A 22,134-nucleotide genomic window follows, 5' to 3' on the forward strand; every position below is an offset into this window, starting at 1 on the left:
GGTTCACAACCACCTGTCACTACAGCTCCAGGGGTAACTGAACTTCTCTAAAGGCATCTGCCTGACCCTGCTCTCACATGTGCATATTCCTACACACATACACACACACACACACACACACACACACACACACACACACACACACACACAAGATATAGAATTAAAATAAAAATAAGTGTATAAAACATAATATAACTTGCTTTGATCGGTTTATGTTTGCTTGTTTGCTTGTTTTTGTTTGTTTGTTTTTCAAGGCAGGGTTTCTCTGTAGCTTTGGAGCCTATCCTGGAACTAGTTCTTGTAGACCAGGCTGGTCTAGAACTCAGTGATCCGCCTGCCTCTGCCTCCCAAGAGCTGACATTAAAGGCGTGCGCCACCACCCCGGCTGCTTTGATCATTTTGATAATTTATGTTATTATGTCATTTGGGTACAGTTTATTGTATCTGTCATGGAGATAGAAATTACCTCATTAAGTTTTTGTTTGGGGGGATTTCTTGTTTTGAACTTTTTGTGCAACAACTCAGGAGATTCTCCCTGTATACTTGGTTCAAATCTGCCCTAAATGTTTATCCTTCACAAGTCTTTTTTGTGATTACAACAGCTGTACCTTCTTATTATTGAGAGCCATTGTTATCCTTGTCTCAGCAATGATTGTGACCACGTGAGACCTCTTCTGCTGTTTCAGCCAAGCATTTCTTCTTGCTGGACGTTTGCAGGTGAACGCTCCACCTTCCTGGCTCCGATATTAGTGCTATGGATTCAAATCCCAGTTCTTACTTTTGCATGGAGCGTTATCCACTGGGCCAACTCCCAGACCCTAACTTTTGTTTGATTTAGATTTAGACAGTTTCTCTGGATTTTAGCTCAACTCCCACCTCTTTGCTCAACTTCTGGTGCTTCCAATTCCAGAACTATTTTGGAATAAGAATCAATTCCTCTTGGTGTTGATGGGTTTGGTGTCTTGGACTAACTACTCTGCTTCTACAATGGTGTTTTATTTTATTTTGTCTTTTTTCTGTCCTCTCACGTAGAAAGAAGAAATGGCTAGTTAGTCATTCCCTGCCCCAGCCTCATTATGAGGTTACCAAAGCTAACCAAAGTAACTCAGTTCTGTCTCTTAAAACTGTTGTGTTATTGTATTTTAGAGATAATGCGAATATTCAAAGCAGTGGAATCTTGAAATTTTACATCTTCTTTCTTTCTCTCATCATTCTTAGGTAGAATTTATGAGCAAGCGTAGATTAAATGTTTCATGACTGAATGAATGAAATTTATGCCCTGGCAATGCTGAAATACGCATGGGCACCCTGTATATGGCGGTTCTGTTGAAATTGTCTATATTCAGCTTCATGGCCTATGTTGATGAGGATGACTGACCAGGTCTCTTCCTCAAGAGAGGACCAGATCTCATTATAGATGGTTGTGAGCCATCATGTAGCTGCTGGGAATTGAACTCAGGACCTTTGGAAGAGCAGCAGTGCTCTTAACTGCTGAGCTACAAATGTTTCATAGCCACATAAAAATAAGTACTTAGCATACATATTCAGCTATGACTCCAGGAGTTCTTTTTGCTTTTGCTATATTTTAGTGATATAGATAGTTCTCAGAAATTGAAAATTGTTACTGTTTATTTTGAAGTCAGTTTTTGTACGAGTATGTGTGTGTATTATATGTATATGTCTGTACATTACATGTACATGCATGTGTGAATGAGTGTGCAGTGTGTGTGTATGTATATTCATATGGAGATCAGAAGTCAGCATTGGGTGACTGGGTGTATTCCTTGATAGGTCTGTATCTTATTTTTCTGAGCTGGTCTCCCTCACTGAACCTGGAATTATTTTGTTCAGCTAGGATGGATGGCCAAGGAGCTCCAAGGAATCACCGTTGTCTTTCTCCCTGATCCTGGGATTATAGATGGGCACCATGGCACTTAGCTTTTATGTGGGTCCTGGGGATCTGAACTCGGGTCCTCATGCTTGTGTACAGGCCCTTTCCAACTGAGCCTTATTGTCAGTTCTTGGTGTTAACTTCATAAATGCTTTATTCCTTAGGATGCCTCACTAATGGACATGAACTCCTTCAGCCCTATGATGCCAACTTCCCCTTTGTCGATGATAAACCAAGTCAAGTTTGAAGATGAACCAGATCTAAAGGATCTCTTCATTACAGTTGATGCCCCTGAAAGCCATGTCACTACAATTGAGACTTTCATCACTTACAGGATCATAACCAAGGTAACCATTTTCTTGAATGTCATTGTGCTCTTCGAGCTTCTGAAAATGTGTAGTGTTAAAGAATCATGTGCATTGACTCTTCTTATGAAAGCTATTTTACGTAAGATAATTGCATCTTAGCTGCCCTTTATTTGGCTCCTATGAAATCTGATATTTGAATTGACTTTATTAAGTGGTGTTTTTTGGTTGTTCTGCCAAGAATAAGATTTTGGTTTTTAATCATGCAAAATGATAACTAGTCTGGTGTGGTTGAGCATGCTTGGAATCCCAGCACTTGGAGGCTAAGTCAAGCAAAGTTCAAGTTTGAGGCCGCCTTAGCAATGTAGAGAGTTCAAGGACAGCCTGGACTTCATGATACACTATTTCAAAAGAAATACCCCAAATAAATAAAAGATAGATAGATAGATTTGAGGAAAGAAGAGTCTTAGGTTTCTGTTAAAAAATGTGACACATAACATTTTGTAATTTTTCTGAGAATTACAAAGTGTAACACTATTTGCTTCTCAGAGGAGATCAAACCACAACCATTGCTTGCATGTGAAATGCTCGTTCAATAATACAAGAGAAATCGATTCAGAAACTAAGTCTGCCATCCTTTGCACAAAGAAAACTAATGTCAGACAAAATGAAACAAAATGTAATCAGTTTCAGTAAGTATTTTTTAGACTAATTTCTAATTTCTCTTTGCAAGTTAAGTATCTTTTGTCGGAAGGCCCAACCATCACTAGTGTGGTTCTCAAGTGCTGAAGAAATCTCTAGCTGAGAGGATTCTGGACAGTGTCCTCTTACCATCTTTCAACACAGACTCCACCCTGTGGCCCACTGCGGTTCCGGAAAGTGTATATATTGAATCTCTTTCCTTGGCCCCTCATTTGTCTCAGTGTAAAGTGCACTCCCCAACCAGCTACATCATATAAGCTCACCTCATCTTCCTCTCGGCCCCTGCTTTGCTCAGGCAGAGTGACTTCTCTGCTGTCACTATTATAGGTGCCTCTTGGTCTCATAAATATGAATATGCTTTTTCCTCTGTCTGATGTCTCCATCTCCTTAGATGGAAAGAGTAGTATTTATTTTTCAAGATATCAGCCACCTAAGAAGGTGTCTCTAGCTGCTCAGTGCCTCCCAGCTTTTCTCTGTTCTTCCATATTATTCCAAGGGAACCCGTGAAGAATGTAAAGTATCCAGTTACAAAAAAGCAACTAAAAATGCATCCTCAGTCCTTCTAAGTCTTGTAGTTCTTAAAGCTAAAAACCCAAGAATTTGGCAGATACTAGTTCTGTAATAGAACCTGGTGTTGCTCTGAGAATCGACTTAGGTGAAACAATCAATGTAAAACACTTAGCCCTATGCAGTAAGTGGTTAGTAACTGGCGTCTCCCCTTTCGTAAGTAGAAAAGTGTGTGAGGATTGTATTTATTTCCAGGGAGTCATAGCTTCTCAAGGAAGGTTTTAGTAATCCCAAACAGGAGTGACTTACTTGATAATTAGCTATTTTGTTGAATTAATGAGTAAAGTGTTCGTATTTTATGGTGTCAAGATGGGTTTTAGCAAGCCAGCAAGGAGCTGAATCAAGATTTCTCTCCTTTGCTTTATGTCTTGGACATGTCAATCAACCTCTTTTTATCAGTTTCTTCATTTGTCAATAGGATAACGGCACTAACTTTGGAGACTTTTGTAGAAACCCGAATAGATGAATACAGACATACTGCTCAGAGGGGACCTGACTGACGTTCTGTGCTCTCACTGCCCTAAGTGTGCACCTACCTTCTTTCCTTGTCATCTTCAGGAAGAGGGTCTATAAAACAGCTCTCTCCCCATCATTTGACTTTCGCAGATGCCCCTTATGAAGCACCCGGGAGATCTGATTCTGAGTAGTGACACACATGAACTGTCCTTGTTTATATGACATTTTAACTGACTTCATTTAAATTACTTTCATGTGCAAGGGTAAGTGGGTATGTGCTAGTGTGCACATGGCACTGCCCAAGTGTTAGAGGACAGCTTGAAGGAGATGGGAGGCCCTGAGCTTGAACTCAGTTCGTCTGGGTTGGTGGCGGTGTCTCTACCTGCTGAACCATCTTAGTGTCTTTCCATCATATTTAAATGGCCTGCTTTTATAGAAGTAATAATAAAAGGGACATTTGAATGTATGAATTAGTTGCCACCAATGGTGACTACACTGAGTAAGCAATGCTTTAAATACTTTCTACATAACTGAAAACAATTAAGGAAATTAGATACTATTATTTGTCCTCATTTCCTTCCATTGGGAACTGAGATTCAACAGCTTTACAAGAGTTCTACAGCATAATACTTGGCAGAGTTCTATTTAAGCATAAACCATTTACTTGAATATATCTTTTTCCACTACATTTTTACCTGTGTGTATGTAGAACTGGCAAATTGACTTTCACATTATTATAAACTGAGTGTCCTTTTCTACATTTTGACTACACATATTTGCAATAAACATACATTACATATATAAATATATGAAAATCTGCTAGATGTGCATTTTATTATGAAAATAAATTTTTATTTGATAATTATCATTCGTGCAATAATTTATTTTATACAATTTTCTTTGAATGCTCGTGTTGTTCAGAGTATTTCTCTTATCTATTACAAATCTATCTCTGAGACGACACATGTTGGATAGAGATTTTTGCTTTAAAATTTTGGTGTTAATTGATTTACTGTTTATTTAATTTTAAGTCTTATGAAAGACAACACAAAGTTGCTACAAACATTGGACATTTATGGATGGATTCTCTGAGAAAACTTTTTGTCCAAGCTGCCCTTGAAATCACTACATGACTAGGGTGACTTAAAGTTATGACACACTTGCCTATACCTCCTGTGTGCTGAGATTACTTGTGCGCCAGCCACCTGGCCTAGCCGGTGCTGAGTGTCATACCTCACTCAAGATAAGCAAGCTTTTACAAACTGAAATACACCCCAACTCCAGTTTTAGCTTTATAATATTGCAGTTCATGCATTCTAAGGTCTATAAGAATATACACATATACATAGTCTCTTGTAAACTCTGGTAGCCTCGTGCTTAGGATCATTTAAGAATTATTCAGCTATATGAGGGTGAGTGCTAACACTCTCGTGCTCAAGGCTTCTGTCTCGAGAGAAAAGGGCTTTTGTTCCTGAGATGAACGGAGATTGGCATCCTGAGGTGGCTACTTGGATGAAGTACTTCGTCTTTTGGACATGTAGAAACTACTTTCTAAGAAAATTACCTGTGGTCTTTCCTCCTATATTATTATCATGAAGACAAACATGTTAATGTCTGATCGTGTGCAGGCAGTAGCTGAAGCCCTTTATTGAAGAACTGAATATTCGGATCCATCTATTTCTAAAGCAGTTTTGTAAATCTTCTGTATTGTCTTCATTTCTAATTGTTGCTATTGTTCTTTTTTAAAAAATAATATGATGATGGGATGTCCCGGGCGGCATGCGAGCCAGACAGAGGCTGCCGCCGCCAACGCAGTGTAGGGTCCCCGGGCGAGTGGCAGAGTCAGGCGGCTGGATGCGGTGGACGGCAGAGTAAATGAACATAAGGCTATACATAAAGCTAAACATTTATTACTTAAAGAAAGGGAAACATAGAGAAAACAAAGACACACATACACACATACACACACACACACACACACACACACACACACACACACACACACGCACACCAGAGAAAAGATGGCAGTGAGGGGAGGTGGGCTCAGAAGTAGCTGGGGTGGGCGTGGTTAGTTCTTAAAGTGTCCCAAAGTAATAATATTTGCTGCCTGTTAAGCTACAGCTGTCCTCGTCAGCAGCTTAAACTCTGCCCCTAGCAACAGCAGTTCTGCCACAAGAGCCTCAGCCTGAGGAAATTCTGTTCCCTCAAGCACCAATTCTTTCAAAGATACAGAAGAACTTATCTAAATCTCTGTCCCTCCCAAGAACTCAAGATTCAAAGGTTGAGGTAGGATTCTGTTCCCCGGTGAGGATGGATGGCAAGCAGCTCACTTAGCTCACCCTCTCCCAAGGTGTTCTCTGTGCGGCTCCTTGTCCTCCTTAAAAACTCTTTCCTACCTGGCTCCTTTCTCAACTTTTGGTCAGCTAGTGGCTGATGCTGCCTTCTGGCTGCAGGTGAATTTTATTTAATCACGCACATCTTTGCTGATCCAGGGCATAAACAAAAGTAACACACCCTAAAATAATATTCTACAGTCTTCGAATACCTGCTCACCCTGGATCAAAGGTCAGCATTTGTTGAGCTTATCCGTGCATTTAGGGTGTGTTTCACAGGGACCTGTTGGTGCTCAAAGTCAAGTTGCTGAGCGCTTGTGGTCGCAGATGAAAATGTAACCACTGTTCGTAGTATCGGTCCAGTGGAAACCTGCATTCAAGTCGGAAGCAGTATCGTTACCAGAAGCATACCCTGTAGAATACACGTATTCTTTCTAAGTTGAAGATCTGTCTTCCAACCCAGTTAGGCCCATAGCCGGGAAGCTTCTGTCTGTCTGTAAATGACCGTCTATGACTGCTTTAGATGGGATGGTGACTCTAAAGTATACTCCATAGAAATCAGTCTTTATCTAAACTCAGATAGCTATAGCTTCTCTCGTTGCCACATCCCATTCAGGTGGAGTACGGGATCCTGTAGTAGAAAGAAATATTCTGCTGAGACCTGGCCACATTTTCTGTTTTCTTCAATTGTTCTATGTTAGGAAATTCTTCTAAGTCAGTGATAGCGTGATGAGGACAAGCTTGAGTGATTCTTTGGTATGATTTGTCATCTTCATGCTGGAGTTTCATAACAAATTGTTTTCTGTTTACTAAAGAATTGGCAGTAACTGAGGACGTAGACAGCGGAATGACATTTTCTTCAATCGTTACTTGAATGCATTGATCGTTATTAATAGCTACATCAGTTTATTGTTCTGAAAGTTGTTCACGAACCTGTTTGTAGTCCCTGGTGTTCAGTCGGATGAGAGTGACTAATTCATTCGTGTGTGTGTGTGTGTGTGTGTGTGTGTGTGTGTGTGTATGCAGGCATGCATATATACATCCACATGTCAGTCAGCGTGTATGTATTGTTAAACATGTTTTTACTGGATTTAGATTTTCTGTTTTTACTGTTTTCATATCCTGTGTCATTTTGCAAAATAATTACGTTTGTGAAGAGTTTTGTGAACATTTACGTTCTTAGGCTTCTGCATCTGATGTATACCAACTTTTTCCAACTGCAAAGAGAACATTTCCTAAGATATGCTGGGTTATATTATGAACATAGGCCTCTAAGGATTGGATGGTTTCATGAGCTTATTAATGATTTCTAAATGGTTAAAGCTCCACCCCAAGATTTAAACTGCTTAATTTTAAAACTAGTTCACCAGTTTGGATAGTTGTTATTTTCTGTAAGAGGGTGATATGTTTGCAATGTTTTATTCTATCTTTACTCCTGCAGGAAAACCTCAACCTAAATATTACTATATGTATTTTATATGCAAAAATTTAGCTAAGTGAGACATTGGTATAAGTGGTTATTTTCTCATGAGAGGTAAGTATGAATTAGAGAAATACTACTTTTATTTTGGCCTGCGATGTAGGCAGGAGATATGAGAGGTTGATACTGAGCCCATGTCCTTGTCACGTGAGCTGACACCAATTTTTCATTTACTAGGAACAGAGAGCGTAATGTATTTGCTAAAACTTTGAAGTTTAAGCATGTAGCTCAAAATAAAACCCCTTGAGAAATTATAGAAAGAAATATCTTTTCACATTAAATATCCATTAATTACATTCTTTTTGAAAAAGTGGCAAAATCACTCTGCAAAATGTTAGAATTTTTACATACCAACAGCGAATTTAAGTGGAAGCAGTTCATTTGAACCACGTCCAAGAGAGCAGTCTTCTCAGTTATATTCAGGTTATTTTCCAGATTTTAAAAATAGAACTTTCCTCAAATTCTGAATGTTAATCACGTTAAGAAAAGAAGAATGTTTGAAACCTACATTTCGAGCCCACTTTCCAAACGAGAAAGCCACGCCAGAGTACTAGTAGTTAAAACAGCCAGATGGTTGTTGGAAGGCAGAGTTTTCAGTTTGGACTTCAAATTTAAGGGTGGTGTTTGCTTTCTTTCTGGAAAAACCGGAAAGTTCGCTTCATTTCATCTGCTGCATGAATAGATGACAAAAAAAATGCATGCAGATTGACAAACACTGAATAATTAGGATGCAAGTTTTCTTGGAGACCCGTTCCCCCCCATAATATCTGAAATAGAATTAAGCGAATGTCTTCCATCGTATACTATATGGACTTTTATGTTTTCCTGCTTCCTTCAGACATCTCGTGGGGAATTTGATTCCAGTGAATTTGAAGTCAGGCGACGTTATCAAGATTTCCTCTGGCTGAAGGGTAAACTCGAAGAAGCACATCCCATGCTCATTATTCCAGTGAGTTTTAAGGGTTTGTGGTTGTTGTTGTTTATACTGTAGCCACTGTGCTAGCTTGAGTATTTTAGAATGTCTAAATCACAATTCCTTTAAACATACTAAAATTCAGTTATCTTAGGAACATTTACTTCAAATCCCTTTAACCTACCTATAGATTTTTTTAAACTATTACAAATATGGACTGATTTTTTTTAAATATACATATGTGTATGGAGGTCTCAGGACTACTTGGGATGCTGGGCACAGGGGGTGGGCTGGAGGGAGATTCTCTTTCCCCTGTGTGGATCTGGGGATCAAACTCTGCTTGTCAGGCTTGACAGGAAGTGCCTGTACCTGCTATGCCATCTTACTAACCCTCAGATAGATTTTTTAAATATATATTTTCTTTTATTTTTACATTGGCATGCGTACTTAGTTTTGACTGTCCCTCCCATCTAACCTGTATCCATCTCCACCCCCAATTATTCCACTGTCAAATACATATTTTCTCAGCTAGTTATTGTTTTTGTTTTTGGTTTCAGCCGTTGCCAGAAAAGTTTATCGTGAAAGGGATGGTGGAACGTTTCAATGATGACTTCATCGAAACCCGCAGGAAGGCATTACATAAGTTTCTGAACAGGATCGCTGATCATCCAACTTTAACATTTAATGAAGATTTCAAGGTTTTCCTCACTGCACAGGCCTGGGTAAAAGGTTCTATTTTATATTCATAAGACTCCCTTAGTGTCCACATGTGCAAAAGACTGTATCCTTCCTCTTTCTCACCTTTACACATTATTTAAAGATGTCCTTGAAGTATGTTAGTCAATTGTTTAAAAAAAAAAAACCTTAAATGACTTCTTCAGATATAGTTGTAATGGTTTGTCCTGTCCCTTTTAAGAGACAAGCCCTGCCTCTCCCTGGTCTACTGAGGGAAACACATCTTCCTTCTGCTTCCAGCCTGAGATCCTTCCTTTCTGTCTCTCTCCCAAAAAGGTAGCTGCTGCCTTGCTTCCTCCCCTGCCCCGTTTCTCTCTCTCTGTCTCTCTCTGTCTCTCTCTCTCTATCTCTCTCTCTCTCCCTCCCTCCCTCCCTCCCTCTCTCTCTCTCTCTCTCTCTCTCTCTCTCTCTCTCTCTCTCTCTCTGTTCTTCCCCCTTCTCCTCCTACCTCCTTTCCCTTCCCTTCCATAACCCACTAAATAAATACCCACTTTCTCTGCATGGCGTGTCTCTGTCTCTCACCCACAGCACAGCTCCTTGCCTGTGACCCTCTGGCCCTTGTGGCCCACAGGTCACTGGGGGAACCACAGCGTTTTACCAGTTTTAGCACCACAGATCCTTGTGGCCCCCTACCTGCTGCAGCCACTCAGGAACGGTGCCATTTTTCTTTTACCATAGCAATAACTCTGGTGCCTAATCTACATGTAAACGTGATGGAATCTGCTCTCTTCCTCACATACACATATTCTCATTTCTCTTAAGTTTTTTCAATGACAGGGTGTTCTTTGCATGGGATCAACACTGATCATACATGAGTATGTTGTTCTCTGTGTGTATGTGCATATGGTATTCGTGTGTATGTGTGTGTGTGTGTGTGTGTGTGTCCATTCCTGTGTGGGCACATGCATGCCAGACCACATATCTGGAGGTCAGAATGTCCTTGTCATTTGTCACTGTGTACCTCTGGCTAGCTGCCCCTCATGCTCCAGGGCATTCTCCTGCCTCTGCCTCTTATCTCACTGTAGGAATGCTGTGATTGGAGAGGCATTCCTCTGCAACTGGCTTTACATGGATTGTAGAGATTCAAACTCAGGTCTTCACAATGATACAGCAAGTGCCTTACCCACCAAGCCATCTCCCTAGCTCCCATGTACATTTTTATTGATATTATTTTAAGTAATAATCAGGTCAGGGTTCTTTTAACACAGATAAAATTCATTCTTACGTTGGTGACTAGCTAGATAATTGAGTGGATCAATAAATGGATGGATGGTTAGATAAAAGCATCTTCTTACTTTTCCTTCAGCTATCTATGGTGGAGAGATTTTCAAATCTTATTTTTAAGCTGCAGAAAATATGTGTATATTATTACTCTTTAATTTTTTCATGATATAACTCTGTAAGAAAGATAATAGATAGGCAGTGGTTCAGTAGCAGTTACAAACCAAGGTCAAATTCTACATTTCCCAGATGTTGTTGCCAGAGTAGTAGAAGCCAGAGCAAAGAGTGGTGCCTGTCAGTCTTGACTCAGGGTCCCGTATCTGGGAGTCCTTGTACCTTCTGTAAAACGAGCTGCGGCCTGACTCTAGAACCTTAGAAGCTGTCAGAAATATTCCCCAGAGTTTAGTGCATGCAACAGCAGCCAGAACAGGTTAAATCAGAGCTGCAGGAACAGCTCGGCAGCTGCAGCTGTGCTGCCAATGATGAGCTTGTGTTCTCGGGTAAGGCTGGGACATTCTTGGATGGATGGAGTGCCTGGTCATGACAGTACCTGTTACTATGTGGCCACAGATGTGTCTTCTGTAAAACTCTGGGGAAGAAAAACCTTTGGGAAGACAGATGATATATTATTCCATATTTGGGTAAATGGTATATTGCTTATAAATTCACAAATCAGGTATGGATATATATATATATATCTCCTATGTGTTTTGCTTTCCAATTTATTTGATCCCAAACAAACACGTTTCACAAATGCTGCAGCCCGTCTCAAAATCCATGAGTTCTGTTTGCTTTGTTGTTCACTTAAACACACTCTATTTCTCAAGGGATGATTTTCGTGGGCTGCAAAGCCTTTTATAGCATGTCCTTGTTTATTATTGTTTTTTTGTCTGTAGCTAGCTCTCTCTGCCACGTTAACTCTGAAATAACTAGCTACGTGTCTTTTTAAACAGCTTCCTCTGCAGACAGCCAGTCAGTGGAGGTGGCGTCCCAATTTACCCACTGCAGTTGAGTGAAGAGCCGTGATCGGAGAATGTCTTATAAACTAAGATGAGAACTTGAAGGAGGCACAGGGTGTCCTGTGTAGCAGTGGAGCCGTGGAACCTCTAAATTCAGATTGCTGTGATCCACGCCCACGTCCTCCCATTGCTTAATTGCTCGTACATCTTGAACTTGCTCTACCTGTGCCACTATTTCCCTTTGAAAATGAGGAAGATAATAGAACATGGGTTTATTCCCAGTTGTACTTTTAAGACCGTGCTTGTCGTTACTGGAACATATCAAGTTTTCAATGAATATCTGCTATTATACTTGAAAAATTTGTCAAGCTTTCCACTCTTTTCACTATTAATGTGGGCCCTAAGATATCATCTTGAGGTCATTTTTATATGGAACACCTGCTCTAAAATGTAGGTTGGGGACTGGAGAGATAATGTTTGAGAGCGCTTGCTCCTCTTGCAGAGGATCTGAGTTCAGTTTACAACTGTCTGTAGCTTCAGTGTCAGGGGATCCTACACCCTCTTTTGGTTGTCAAGGGCACTGCATGAATGTGGGACACATTCGTTCAGGCAGACCCATGAACATAACCTAAAAATGAATAAAAAAGAAAGAAATATAAATTTCCTCTCACATCATGCACTTCTTGCATATCTTCTTGATCCCTGATCCCAGGGTTGTTGTTTTAAAGATGTAGGCTTTAAGAAAAGACTGCCCACCTGATTCACACAGGCGCTTTGAAACGGACTATTATCCAGTAGACTGGAGTGTGGGAGGATGTTACCAAAAATAAATGTAGATGCCTCAAATGCATGCGCTTTAAAAGACACACAGTGCAGTGTGCTGCTGTCTCACTCTTGGCTGCGCTGTGGGATGCTACTGATTGACGCACCACACTCCTTTCTCTTTTTGTTTCTAGGAACTGTCTTCTTATAAGAAGCAAGGGCCTGGCTTGCTGAGCAGGATGGGGCAGACAGTCAGAGCCGTGGCATCCTCCATGAGAGGAGTGAGGAACCGGCCGGATGAGTTCACGGAAATGAACAACTTCATCGAGACGTTTAACCAGAAAATCAATTTGATAGATAAAATATCTCAGAGAATTTACAAGGAAGAAAGGGGTACGTCGGGTCACCTAAGATTGGTCATGCAGATGTTCGACCTCTTTTGGATCTTCACTTTGGCTGCTGTGGTGTGGGATGTGGTGTGGTTGACCCTGTTAGGATTTTACTTATAAATCATGACTCATGCTCTGCCATCCATTGAAAACTTTTCAGAAACTGGAGAGGTGGCTCAGTCTATAAAGTGCTTAGCCTCCGCTCACAGGTGAGGACGTGAGTTCAATTTCCAGCAGCGATATAAAACCCTGGGTGTAGTAGCATAAGCATAGAATCCTGGTGCTAGGGAGACAGAGGCAGGTAGATCTCTGGGGCTCATTATCCAATAGGTCTGTTTGAGTCAGTAAGCCTTTACTCAAGGACCCTTCTCATGAAACAAAGTAATTACTTCCTGAGGAACAGCACCCAAGGTTAACTTCTGACACCCCCGTAACACTCACACCTGCACACTCATGCAGGAACACCAGTTCACACACACACACACACCTATACACTTACACACATACACCCTGCACACACATGCATACACATTTCCTAAGTGTCTTTAGGTAGTTGTGGCCACTTTTGGTTTTGTGGCACTCTAGTGGTTCTGGCTTCAGCGTGTGTACCATGATGGCAACTCTAGCTCTGAGCTTGAGATTTTGAGGTTAGTTCTATCATGGTAATATCAAGATTCAACATGAACTTGTCTCAGACGTGAAAGAATGGCATTTCAGGAGTTGCAGTTTTCATATTCTCTAGTGTCTTACTAGTGGTGTTGGGAGCAGAATGATGTGTTAACTCCTTCAATGCATGTCATAAAGACGTTACTATTGGAAACTGGACGGCTTTCCTACTAACTGCCTCTTACAAATCAGACTAATCTTTCGTTTTCAGTAGTTCTATTCCTATTCCTAAATGATTTTTTATTTTCTAATTTAAAAACTACAAGAGACAGCTGAATCAGCAAACATGTTTTCTAATATATGTTGGTAGTGGAGACGAAGGGTCACGTGCAAACAGAAGTTATTGTACCGATGGCTTATTTGTTAATTTCTTGATTGTGTCTGTCGTTAAACTGTCAGGCCCTTGCGGATAGGCAGGGGGAAATTTGATCTTATTTCTGGTCTGTACTATGTCGATAGCTGCCACGTGGTTGAAGGAGAGACCCGCTTCTTCAAGTTGTCCTCTGAGCTCCATGGGCGCTGTGTGGCACACGTGCTTGCTACACCGCTGCCCAGATAAATCAGTAAATGTATGTAAAGGGGGAAAAGGAGTTTAGAAGTAGGAGATGGCTCAGTGGTTGAAGCACTTGCTGCTGGAGTGTGGGAAACTGAGTTTCTATCTCACGAAATCATGCAAAGTGTGGACACAAAGGCTCACCATCTGTGGCTCTGTAGCCACAGAGCTGAGGAGGAGAGACAGGTGGATCCTAGAGGCTGCCTACATGGTCGCCTAGCCAAATGCAGAGGAGCGCTAGATTCGCCGTGAGATCCTTCCTGCCTGAAAATAAAAGGCAAAAGTCATAGAGGAAGGCATTAAACATAAACCACTAGCCTCCATGTGCAGACACATGGATGAGCACACTCACATAAATATATACATACCGAAACATACAGAGAATTAACAAAAAAATAATCTTTTTAAAATTCAGTTATTGTCCTAGAAGATGTGCAGTGTTTACTATGTAGTGACTGAATGCAGTTTAATCATTGGGTTTGATCCTCTTTATGTTTTCATTTCTTTTTTCTTCCTTCCTTTCTCTCTCTCTCTCTTCCTTTCTTTCCTTCCTTTCTTCCTTTCCTTTTTTTCCGCATATCATGGGATCTCAAAATGTATTCTGTCTAGCTGACCTCATGCTAGGAGTCAGGGGTGCACCCAGCCCTATACCGGGTTTACTATTTTTATTATTCTCAAGAAGTTAATTAGTTTAGCTAGGTTCTGTGATCAAAGAATTCCGAGGCAGGGTCTGGATACACAGTTAGGCTGGGTAGCAACTCGGAGCATACCGTGGAAATTGTTGACACATAAGAGTGATAGGGGCATCCACAAGCTTTAAAATTACTGGCGCAGAGAACGTTTAGTAGACTTTACTCTCTGTGAAGGGAGCTCGGTCCTGACAGACTTTGTCATGTCAAGCTGTTGTTTCAGAGTGACTGCTTCCATCCCATCCTGGGGAAGGGAAACCATGATCAAACTACACTGTATAAAAAATGTTGATTAAAAAAAATGACAAAAGAGATGAAGCCCACTTAACAGAACTGGAGGACTAGTTTCCACTCAAATTAATGGAAAGTCCTTTGGGAATTTTGAAGTCTTCACCTGTGCAGGGCATTCATTCATATCCACAGTAGGAAATATTTGAGGACAATAGCCAGCAGTTTCTCTTTTGGTGTTTTTCATTCTCCCCTTAAAATAAACTATGCTTGCCTTTCTTTTCTTTTCTGCTCCCCAGTGTATTTGGCAGAATGCTGTTGAGCGCATGTTGCGTTGTTTCTCTGTGCTGTGGACTACAGAAGAGGGTGCAGCTGTGCCTGCCCAGACCTCACAGTGCACTTGATACATATATTACGAGTTGTATTCCAGGGAACTTACTAAATGCTGGCATATCAGCGTGAGTCGAATGCTGTGTAATTTAAAGAAGGCTGTGTGGTTAAAAGAAAAATAGCTACCTAACAATAACCATCAATGACCACACATCCTGAGGACAGAACTGTTGAAATTTTTGTTTTCTGGTTTAGTGTCATCACTTTACCAGAGATGAACCTCGACTCAGAAGAGTGACTTAAGTTAAGAAGTTAGACTGACACTTTCTCTTCGCAAGGTCACTCATGTCTCTATTATTTTGAAACTTCTTGAGTTCACTTGATCATGAAAAATAAGTTGTGCCAGTGGCAGCTTCACTTGGCAGAATAGATCTCGGCAAATTGTACCGCGTGGACAGAAGGTTATATGTAAAGAGTATCATTGTGTTTATGGTGATTCTTTGGGAGTATAGGGAGGAGCCCTGTAGCTTTGCTTAGTCAGTGGGTCCTGATTACTACTGGAGAGTGTATGTAGTTAAAAGAGAAGGAGAAAGACAGATTTTGTTTAGGACATCTTTAGACTCTGATATACTCAGGTGTATGATAGGTGGAAGTTTATAATAGCCATGATAGTTGTATGATATATTTTTCCAAGCCTGGACAGTGAAAAGGACATCCAGTTTTTATTTTTTTTATGCTTAGGCCATGGCACTTCAAAAACTGACTTACTTGTACAATCTGGGATAGCTGATTAGGTAATATGATGGTATTATATTAACTAACGATAATATAAGCATTTGCTTATATCCAAGTGTGAGAACTTGTATAGAATGAGACAGTGTCATGTCATATTATTTATGATATGGGAATTTTGAAAAAAAACATTTATAGGGGCTGGAGAGATGGCTCAGCATTTAAGAATGCTTACTGCTCTCCCAGAGGATGCTGGCTCACTACAGCTTGCAAATCTATCCCCAAGGGTCCCAGCACCCTCTTCTGGTCTCCGTGGATACACGGACACATGTAGCACACAGTTCCACAACCAACCAAATAAATACAAATAAAAATATATATTAAAATGTAAATTGGCCATCACTTCTTTGTTTTAGATTATTTGGAAGAAATGAAAGAATATGGCCCCATTCATACTGTGTGGTCAGCGTCAGAAGAAGACCTGGTTGACACATTGAAAGGCATCACCAGCTGCATCGACCAGTGCTGTAAGGCCACCGAGAAGCGGATGTCTGGGCTGTCAGAGGTCTTGCTCCCTGTCGTCCATGAGTACGTGCTTTACAGTGAGATACTAATGGTAAGCCACTCTAGCAAGAGTCTCACTGCTATTCCCTACCTGATCCTATCTCTGTGTTTCCATCACTCTTTCCTGTCCTCGTGGGATGTTTTGCATGTAGATGCCCAGGAGATATCTGTTCACAGCATCCATGAATCAATGGCTGGAAGGCCACGTAGGGGAGGATTAGAATACTCAATAGTGTCACCAACGATTTATGTGATTGTTGTGAATCCAAAGCATCCTCAATTAAGATTTACTTCAGTACCAGTCTTCTAGCACTTAAATGTTTTATTTTAAAGCATTTCTTTTGTATGTCTTACAGATTTATTTCCCTGAGAGTTACTCTCCTGTATCATTTATGATTTTAGAACATACTTAATAATATGTATTATGTATATTTTATGTAGAAAGTGATTGAGTCGGGGCTTGATATCTGCTTTGCCTTGGGGCTGCTTCTGAAATGAAATCTTTCAAGTTAAAATGTTCTCTTCCACCATTTGAAAACCTTTTGTTTTTTATATCTACATTTTACATTCTTCTTCCTCAGTTCAACTTAAGATTCCCAGATTCTTGCATTTGGTAGTGCTGTCTGTGGTGCCATTTTTTTTTCCTGTATTGCCCTTAGCTGATGTCTAATGTTTTAGGGAGATAGAGGATAGCGGTGAGGGAGGTCTAAGCATATATTTCAATATAGCCCCTTCTGTTTATAGTTGGAACCATGATTGATTTCTGATGTTATACACCCTTGATTTCTAGGAATCTTTTTTCAAAAATTGTTTCTATCCAGGTAAGGTAGTATAGCCTTTTAAACATGGGGTCTTTCTCTTGTTTACTCATTTATCATGGTTAGGCTTTCTCTGAGAGAGTCATTAGATCTTGTGTGAACTTTTCAGACTTTGTTCTTACCTGTATTCTGGGGAGTCTTCTATAAACAAACACTACTTGTTTATCAGAGTCTCTAGGCTTCACATCTCCTTGGCTGCACTCTTGGTTTTCTCTCATTATTAATCTCTTCATGATCCCTCAGGGAAATCTGGTTTGTCGGTTTTCTTTCATCAATCAATCAGTTGGATAATATTCATCCATCCCTGTGCTAAGTCAAGATGGGAATCAGTAAAGCAAATTCTCGTGTAAAGTCCTTGAAAATCATAGTATCTACTAGAAAGAATTATTATTTAGCTACTCAATGGTTGAATTATTTTATAGTCACCAATGATGTAACCAGTACTTTTTATATTACTGTTTTGCTTCTTTTTATATTGAGACCTTATAATCTGAATTAAAATAATCAGTAGTGATATCTTTATAAAAATAATGATTAAAATTGTGTAATCTTATGAATATATACTTACATTCAAAACATATTTATTAATGTGAAGCACAGTACAGAAGCATACCCCAAGTATGTGTGATTTGGTTATAGTAGAAGACATTTCGATTAGAGGAAAAATAGGGTGTGTTAGTTAGGGTTTCTGTTGCTGTGGACAGACTGCATGACTAGGGCAGTGCTTATAAAGGAAAATGTTTAACTGGGCATGGCTTACAGTTTCAGAGGTTTAGTTCATTATCATCATAGCAGGACATAGCAGCTGGCAGGCACTCATGGTGCTGTCGAAGGAGCTGTGAGTTCTATACCTTGATTCACAGGCAGCAGAAGGTTTCTGTGTCCTCCTGACCAGACTTGAGCATATAAGACCTCACATCTGCCTCCACAATGACACACTCCCTCCAACAAGGCCATACGTACTCCACCAGGGCACACCACCTAAGAGAGTCACTCCCTATAGACAAAGCATTCAAATACATGGGTCTATGGTGGACCACACCCACTCAAACCACTAAAGCAAAGTTAATGTTATAAAGAAATTTGTGATAATTAGTGGCATTTTCTGTTGTTTTTGTCGAGATTAGGAAAAATTTTAATCTACTTTGTTTCTTATATAGCATATCTTTGTGCATAATTTGGCTTCATTATGCCATCTTCATGCATGCATATATTTTCATCATATTCACATCCTCATTGCTCCAGATGATACTTTTCTTCCCAACTTCCACTTTCATGCCTTTCTTATTGGTTGCTTGATTGCTTGATTGATTCGCTTTATTGCTTGTTTGCTTGATGGAGTCATTGATTTGAACCACTAAATTTTATTAGGTTGCTTACAAGAACAGAGAGGATGGTTATAGGAACATGAACAACTTATTAGTGGTAACACCGCTGAAGAAAACTTCTCTCCTTTCCCTAGCAACTATTAACAGCCTATAGATTTCTCATAGCCTCACGAGGCCCTTACCTCTAGTAGCTCTTAACTACCTGTAAATTACCAGAGAGGCAATTCTGCGAGGAGAGAAACTTGACTCAATATGTCTCTGGACACATTTTTAACCCAGTGCTTCCTAGTTTTCATTGAAATGCTTTATAAGTATTTATTTCATTAAATACTTTAATCATGTGTTCTTTGTCTTCCATGCACCTTACCAAATCTAGATGTTTCTCTCTGTAAAGTGTCTCTTCATGTACTATACTTCTTTTGTTACTGGTGGAGTTGTTTGCCTACTCAGAGTTAGATTTAATATCCGCTTAATTAACATTGTAAAGCCCAGGGAAAGATGACCACAAGGAACAAGTCCTCGTGCCTGTGATGTTGAAGTCTAAATTCTGTAAGAAAGTTGAGTTGCCTAAGGAAAGGTAATCTGAAAGACAGGGAAAATATAGTAAAGGTGTCCATGGGTCCTGCATTTCCATTGATTCCCAAGGGTGTCTTAAGTTTAAGGACACTGAGACATGAAGTTATAGTTATACAAGAACGCAAGCTCGGGCTATCAGTTAATCAGAGACGCCGTGATTTCTCATCAAAGCCTGGCTAGTGGATGAATATTCACACACTTTGAGCTACAGTAGAATTCTTAAGATGTAAATGCATGTTTCAGCTCTCTGGTTTGTGCTGTTGTTGGTAGTTGGATTAACTGTCCTTTTGGGGTCAAATGAGATGCTCCAATGATTAGAGATATTTCCAGGTTAGTGACCCAGGTCTCCCTCAGATTCACCAGTGGATGATAGAATTTATTGCTTATTTGTTCTGATTCTGGTCTCTTTGAAGACTTTGCCATCAGCATACATATAGTGCTTAAAATGATAAAATGTGCTTTGGGAAACATAATAAAACATTTATAAAAATTATTTTTAAATATTAATAACAATTGAGATTTTAAAGAGTAAAGAAACTCAAACTATAAAAATATTATTACCTCAAATGATTGATTACATCAGAAGTATATTCCCCATGATTATTTATATTCAAAAATAAAAATCATTGTTATGGGAGATTATTACAGCAAACCCCAACTTGTTTTATCCTTTTATTTTGATATGAAGGGCGTTATGAAAAGAAGAGATCAAATACAAACAGAACTGGACTCCAAAGTTGAAGCTTTGACCTACAAAAAAGCCGATGCTGATCTGGTATGTCTTTAAATTTGTTGATAGAATCATTTAGAAGGCACTGTCTGAAATCTGAATTAAAGATGTAGAGCTTAGTTGTATGGTTGCTTCTAAGTATCCAAATACTTATAAAATATAAAGAATACTCCAAGTTCTTCTACAGACCTCTAACATTCTGTCTGTGCATCTTCAAGCTTAGCGCTTGTGTTTCTCTGTCTTTGTGGCTTTCATTGACTTCGGCTGTAAGGAAACGTGGAACTATATTTTCAGAAGGATTCGCTGTGTCTTGGCAAATAAACTCCTTTTTAAATTTAATCCCTTCCTTTATAATATGGAAAATTTCACTCGTGAAATTGTATATTATAATTAATTCTTATGCGTTACCATCATGGGCAAACCTCATCATCAATTCTCAGTTTCAACCAACGTGTTTCATACCACCCATCCAATTTATGTATTTATTTTCTTGCTGGAGTACTCTAGAGTAACCGAATTTCTGACATTATGTCATTGTGTTCACAGCATTTCCGTACTGATATTTTGGTGAATTTGTATATTTTCAGCTAACCATTAGCAGTAGAGTTCCAATTTGTATCTTTATGATTGAGGAAGGCTTGGAAGGGAGAGTTTGCCTAAGTTTTGCTGTTGCGACACAGTGGTGTTGGAGCCGATGCAGTTGTCTGTCACAGTTCACCCTCCTTCACTGTGAAAACTTAGGGAAATCCACTCATCCTCATTGACTTGTATTGGATGTTCTATGAAGAATGCTTTTGTAGTTTAGACAAATCTGTAGATTGGCATTGACTGGGTATTGAGTACGCTTGGTCAAATCGATGGTGAGGGAATCCTTGAAACCCCTGCGAAACTGTTATATTGTAGCCTACCCAACTGGACCTAGTTGTGGGTTTTGATGCCTTCCCTTTAAAACATAACCATTTTAAACCATAGGATTTTATTTTCTAATTCCTTCAAAACCTCCTGTGTCCTCCTCCAACTCTCCCCTCTTTGCCTCCTCTCCCAGTCTATAATGAAAACACTTTAAGGGCAAGAATTGGTGATTTGTTCGCCGAGTATTCCTAGCCTGTATGAGGTGGACTGTGCCAGTCACTCAGTAGATATTTAGTGAGAGAATGAAAATCTCAATAACTGCTCTGGTTAATGAGAACTTACCAAAGTCAAAAATCAAGCGATCTCCACAAACCCAACTTGTGAAAAACACTGACACTTCATTAAAATCTGACTTGGAACTTGACTCTTGTTTCTTGATTCTGTGTATTTTCAAAATTGAAATTTTCTGATCAGAGCTGGAGAAACGAGTCCACAAAGGAGAATAAAGGAGGAATATATATATATATATATATATATATATATATATATATAGAGAGAGAGAGAGAGAGAGAGAGAGACAGAGAGAGAGAGAGAGAGAGAGAGAAAGAGAGAGAGAGAGAAAGAGAGAGGAGCTCAGTAATCAAAGGAAGATTTATATTTTCTTTTACATCATGATGAAGAGGAAAGAAAAGAAATGGGAAATTAACATTTTCCCTACAGGCTTGTATTTGTGTTTGTGTTGTTCTCTTAGAGTTTACTGGAAGGAAAAAAAAGGGTAGACACATATACAGAAATTTTAATTAAATCATTTGAACATCAGTATTTATTTTCTATTTGTTGAATTATTTTAGTAATCCTTAAGACAAGTGCTTAGTCAAAATTTTCTACTCGAGTAAATACTAGAAACTTTAACATTTCTATAAATGTTATAGAATAATAACATGTTAGAGAATAATAACATGATTTAAAAAGGCAGCATTTGTTCAGGGGGACCCTCCCTCCTACATTAAGTTATTTTTTAAATGTAAAATTAATTAATTAATATATTCATGTGTGTGTGTGTTTGTGGTGTGTGTGTGTGTGTGTGTGTGTGTTTGTGGTATGTGTGTGTGTGTTTGATGCCCACTGTATTTAATTCCCTCATAGTTGTTATAAAATTGGGGAATTTTTAAAATTTAATTATTCTACTATATCCTGAAATTAAGGTTTGAAGCAGCCATATTTAAGGGAAGCATTGCAAGTTTTTTAAATTGATGTATATTCATTGACAAGTTTTAAAATTTTACTTTATTACTCATCAAAACAGATCTGTCTAGTTTAATGCTTTGTAAAATTCCGCACGTCCATTTTTAAAT

General features: G+C 39.4%; 1 protein-coding gene across 2 annotated transcripts in view; it reads left to right on the top strand.

Annotated features, from left to right (window-relative positions):
• The window catches only part of Snx7 (sorting nexin 7), a 79,646-nt gene that overhangs the window by 17,103 nt on the left and 40,409 nt on the right, over positions 1 to 22,134 (top strand). The window contains exons 2-7 of one of the 2 annotated variants that reach the window (XM_048456948.3): positions 2,056 to 2,238; positions 8,573 to 8,683; positions 9,205 to 9,369; positions 12,519 to 12,717; positions 16,328 to 16,527; positions 19,886 to 19,972. In XM_048456948.3, coding sequence (XP_048312905.3) covers positions 2,056 to 2,238; positions 8,573 to 8,683; positions 9,205 to 9,369; positions 12,519 to 12,717; positions 16,328 to 16,527; positions 19,886 to 19,972 — 945 coding nt within the window. The remainder of the gene's footprint in view (positions 1 to 2,055; positions 2,239 to 8,572; positions 8,684 to 9,204; positions 9,370 to 12,518; positions 12,718 to 16,327; positions 16,528 to 19,885; positions 19,973 to 22,134) is intronic. The other variant, XM_048456949.3, reaches the window with a different exon arrangement.

The sequence above is a fragment of the Myodes glareolus genome, chromosome 17 (genome assembly GCF_982192425.1).
Source record: "Myodes glareolus chromosome 17, mMyoGla1.1, whole genome shotgun sequence".
Lineage (NCBI taxonomy): Eukaryota > Metazoa > Chordata > Mammalia > Rodentia > Cricetidae > Myodes > Myodes glareolus.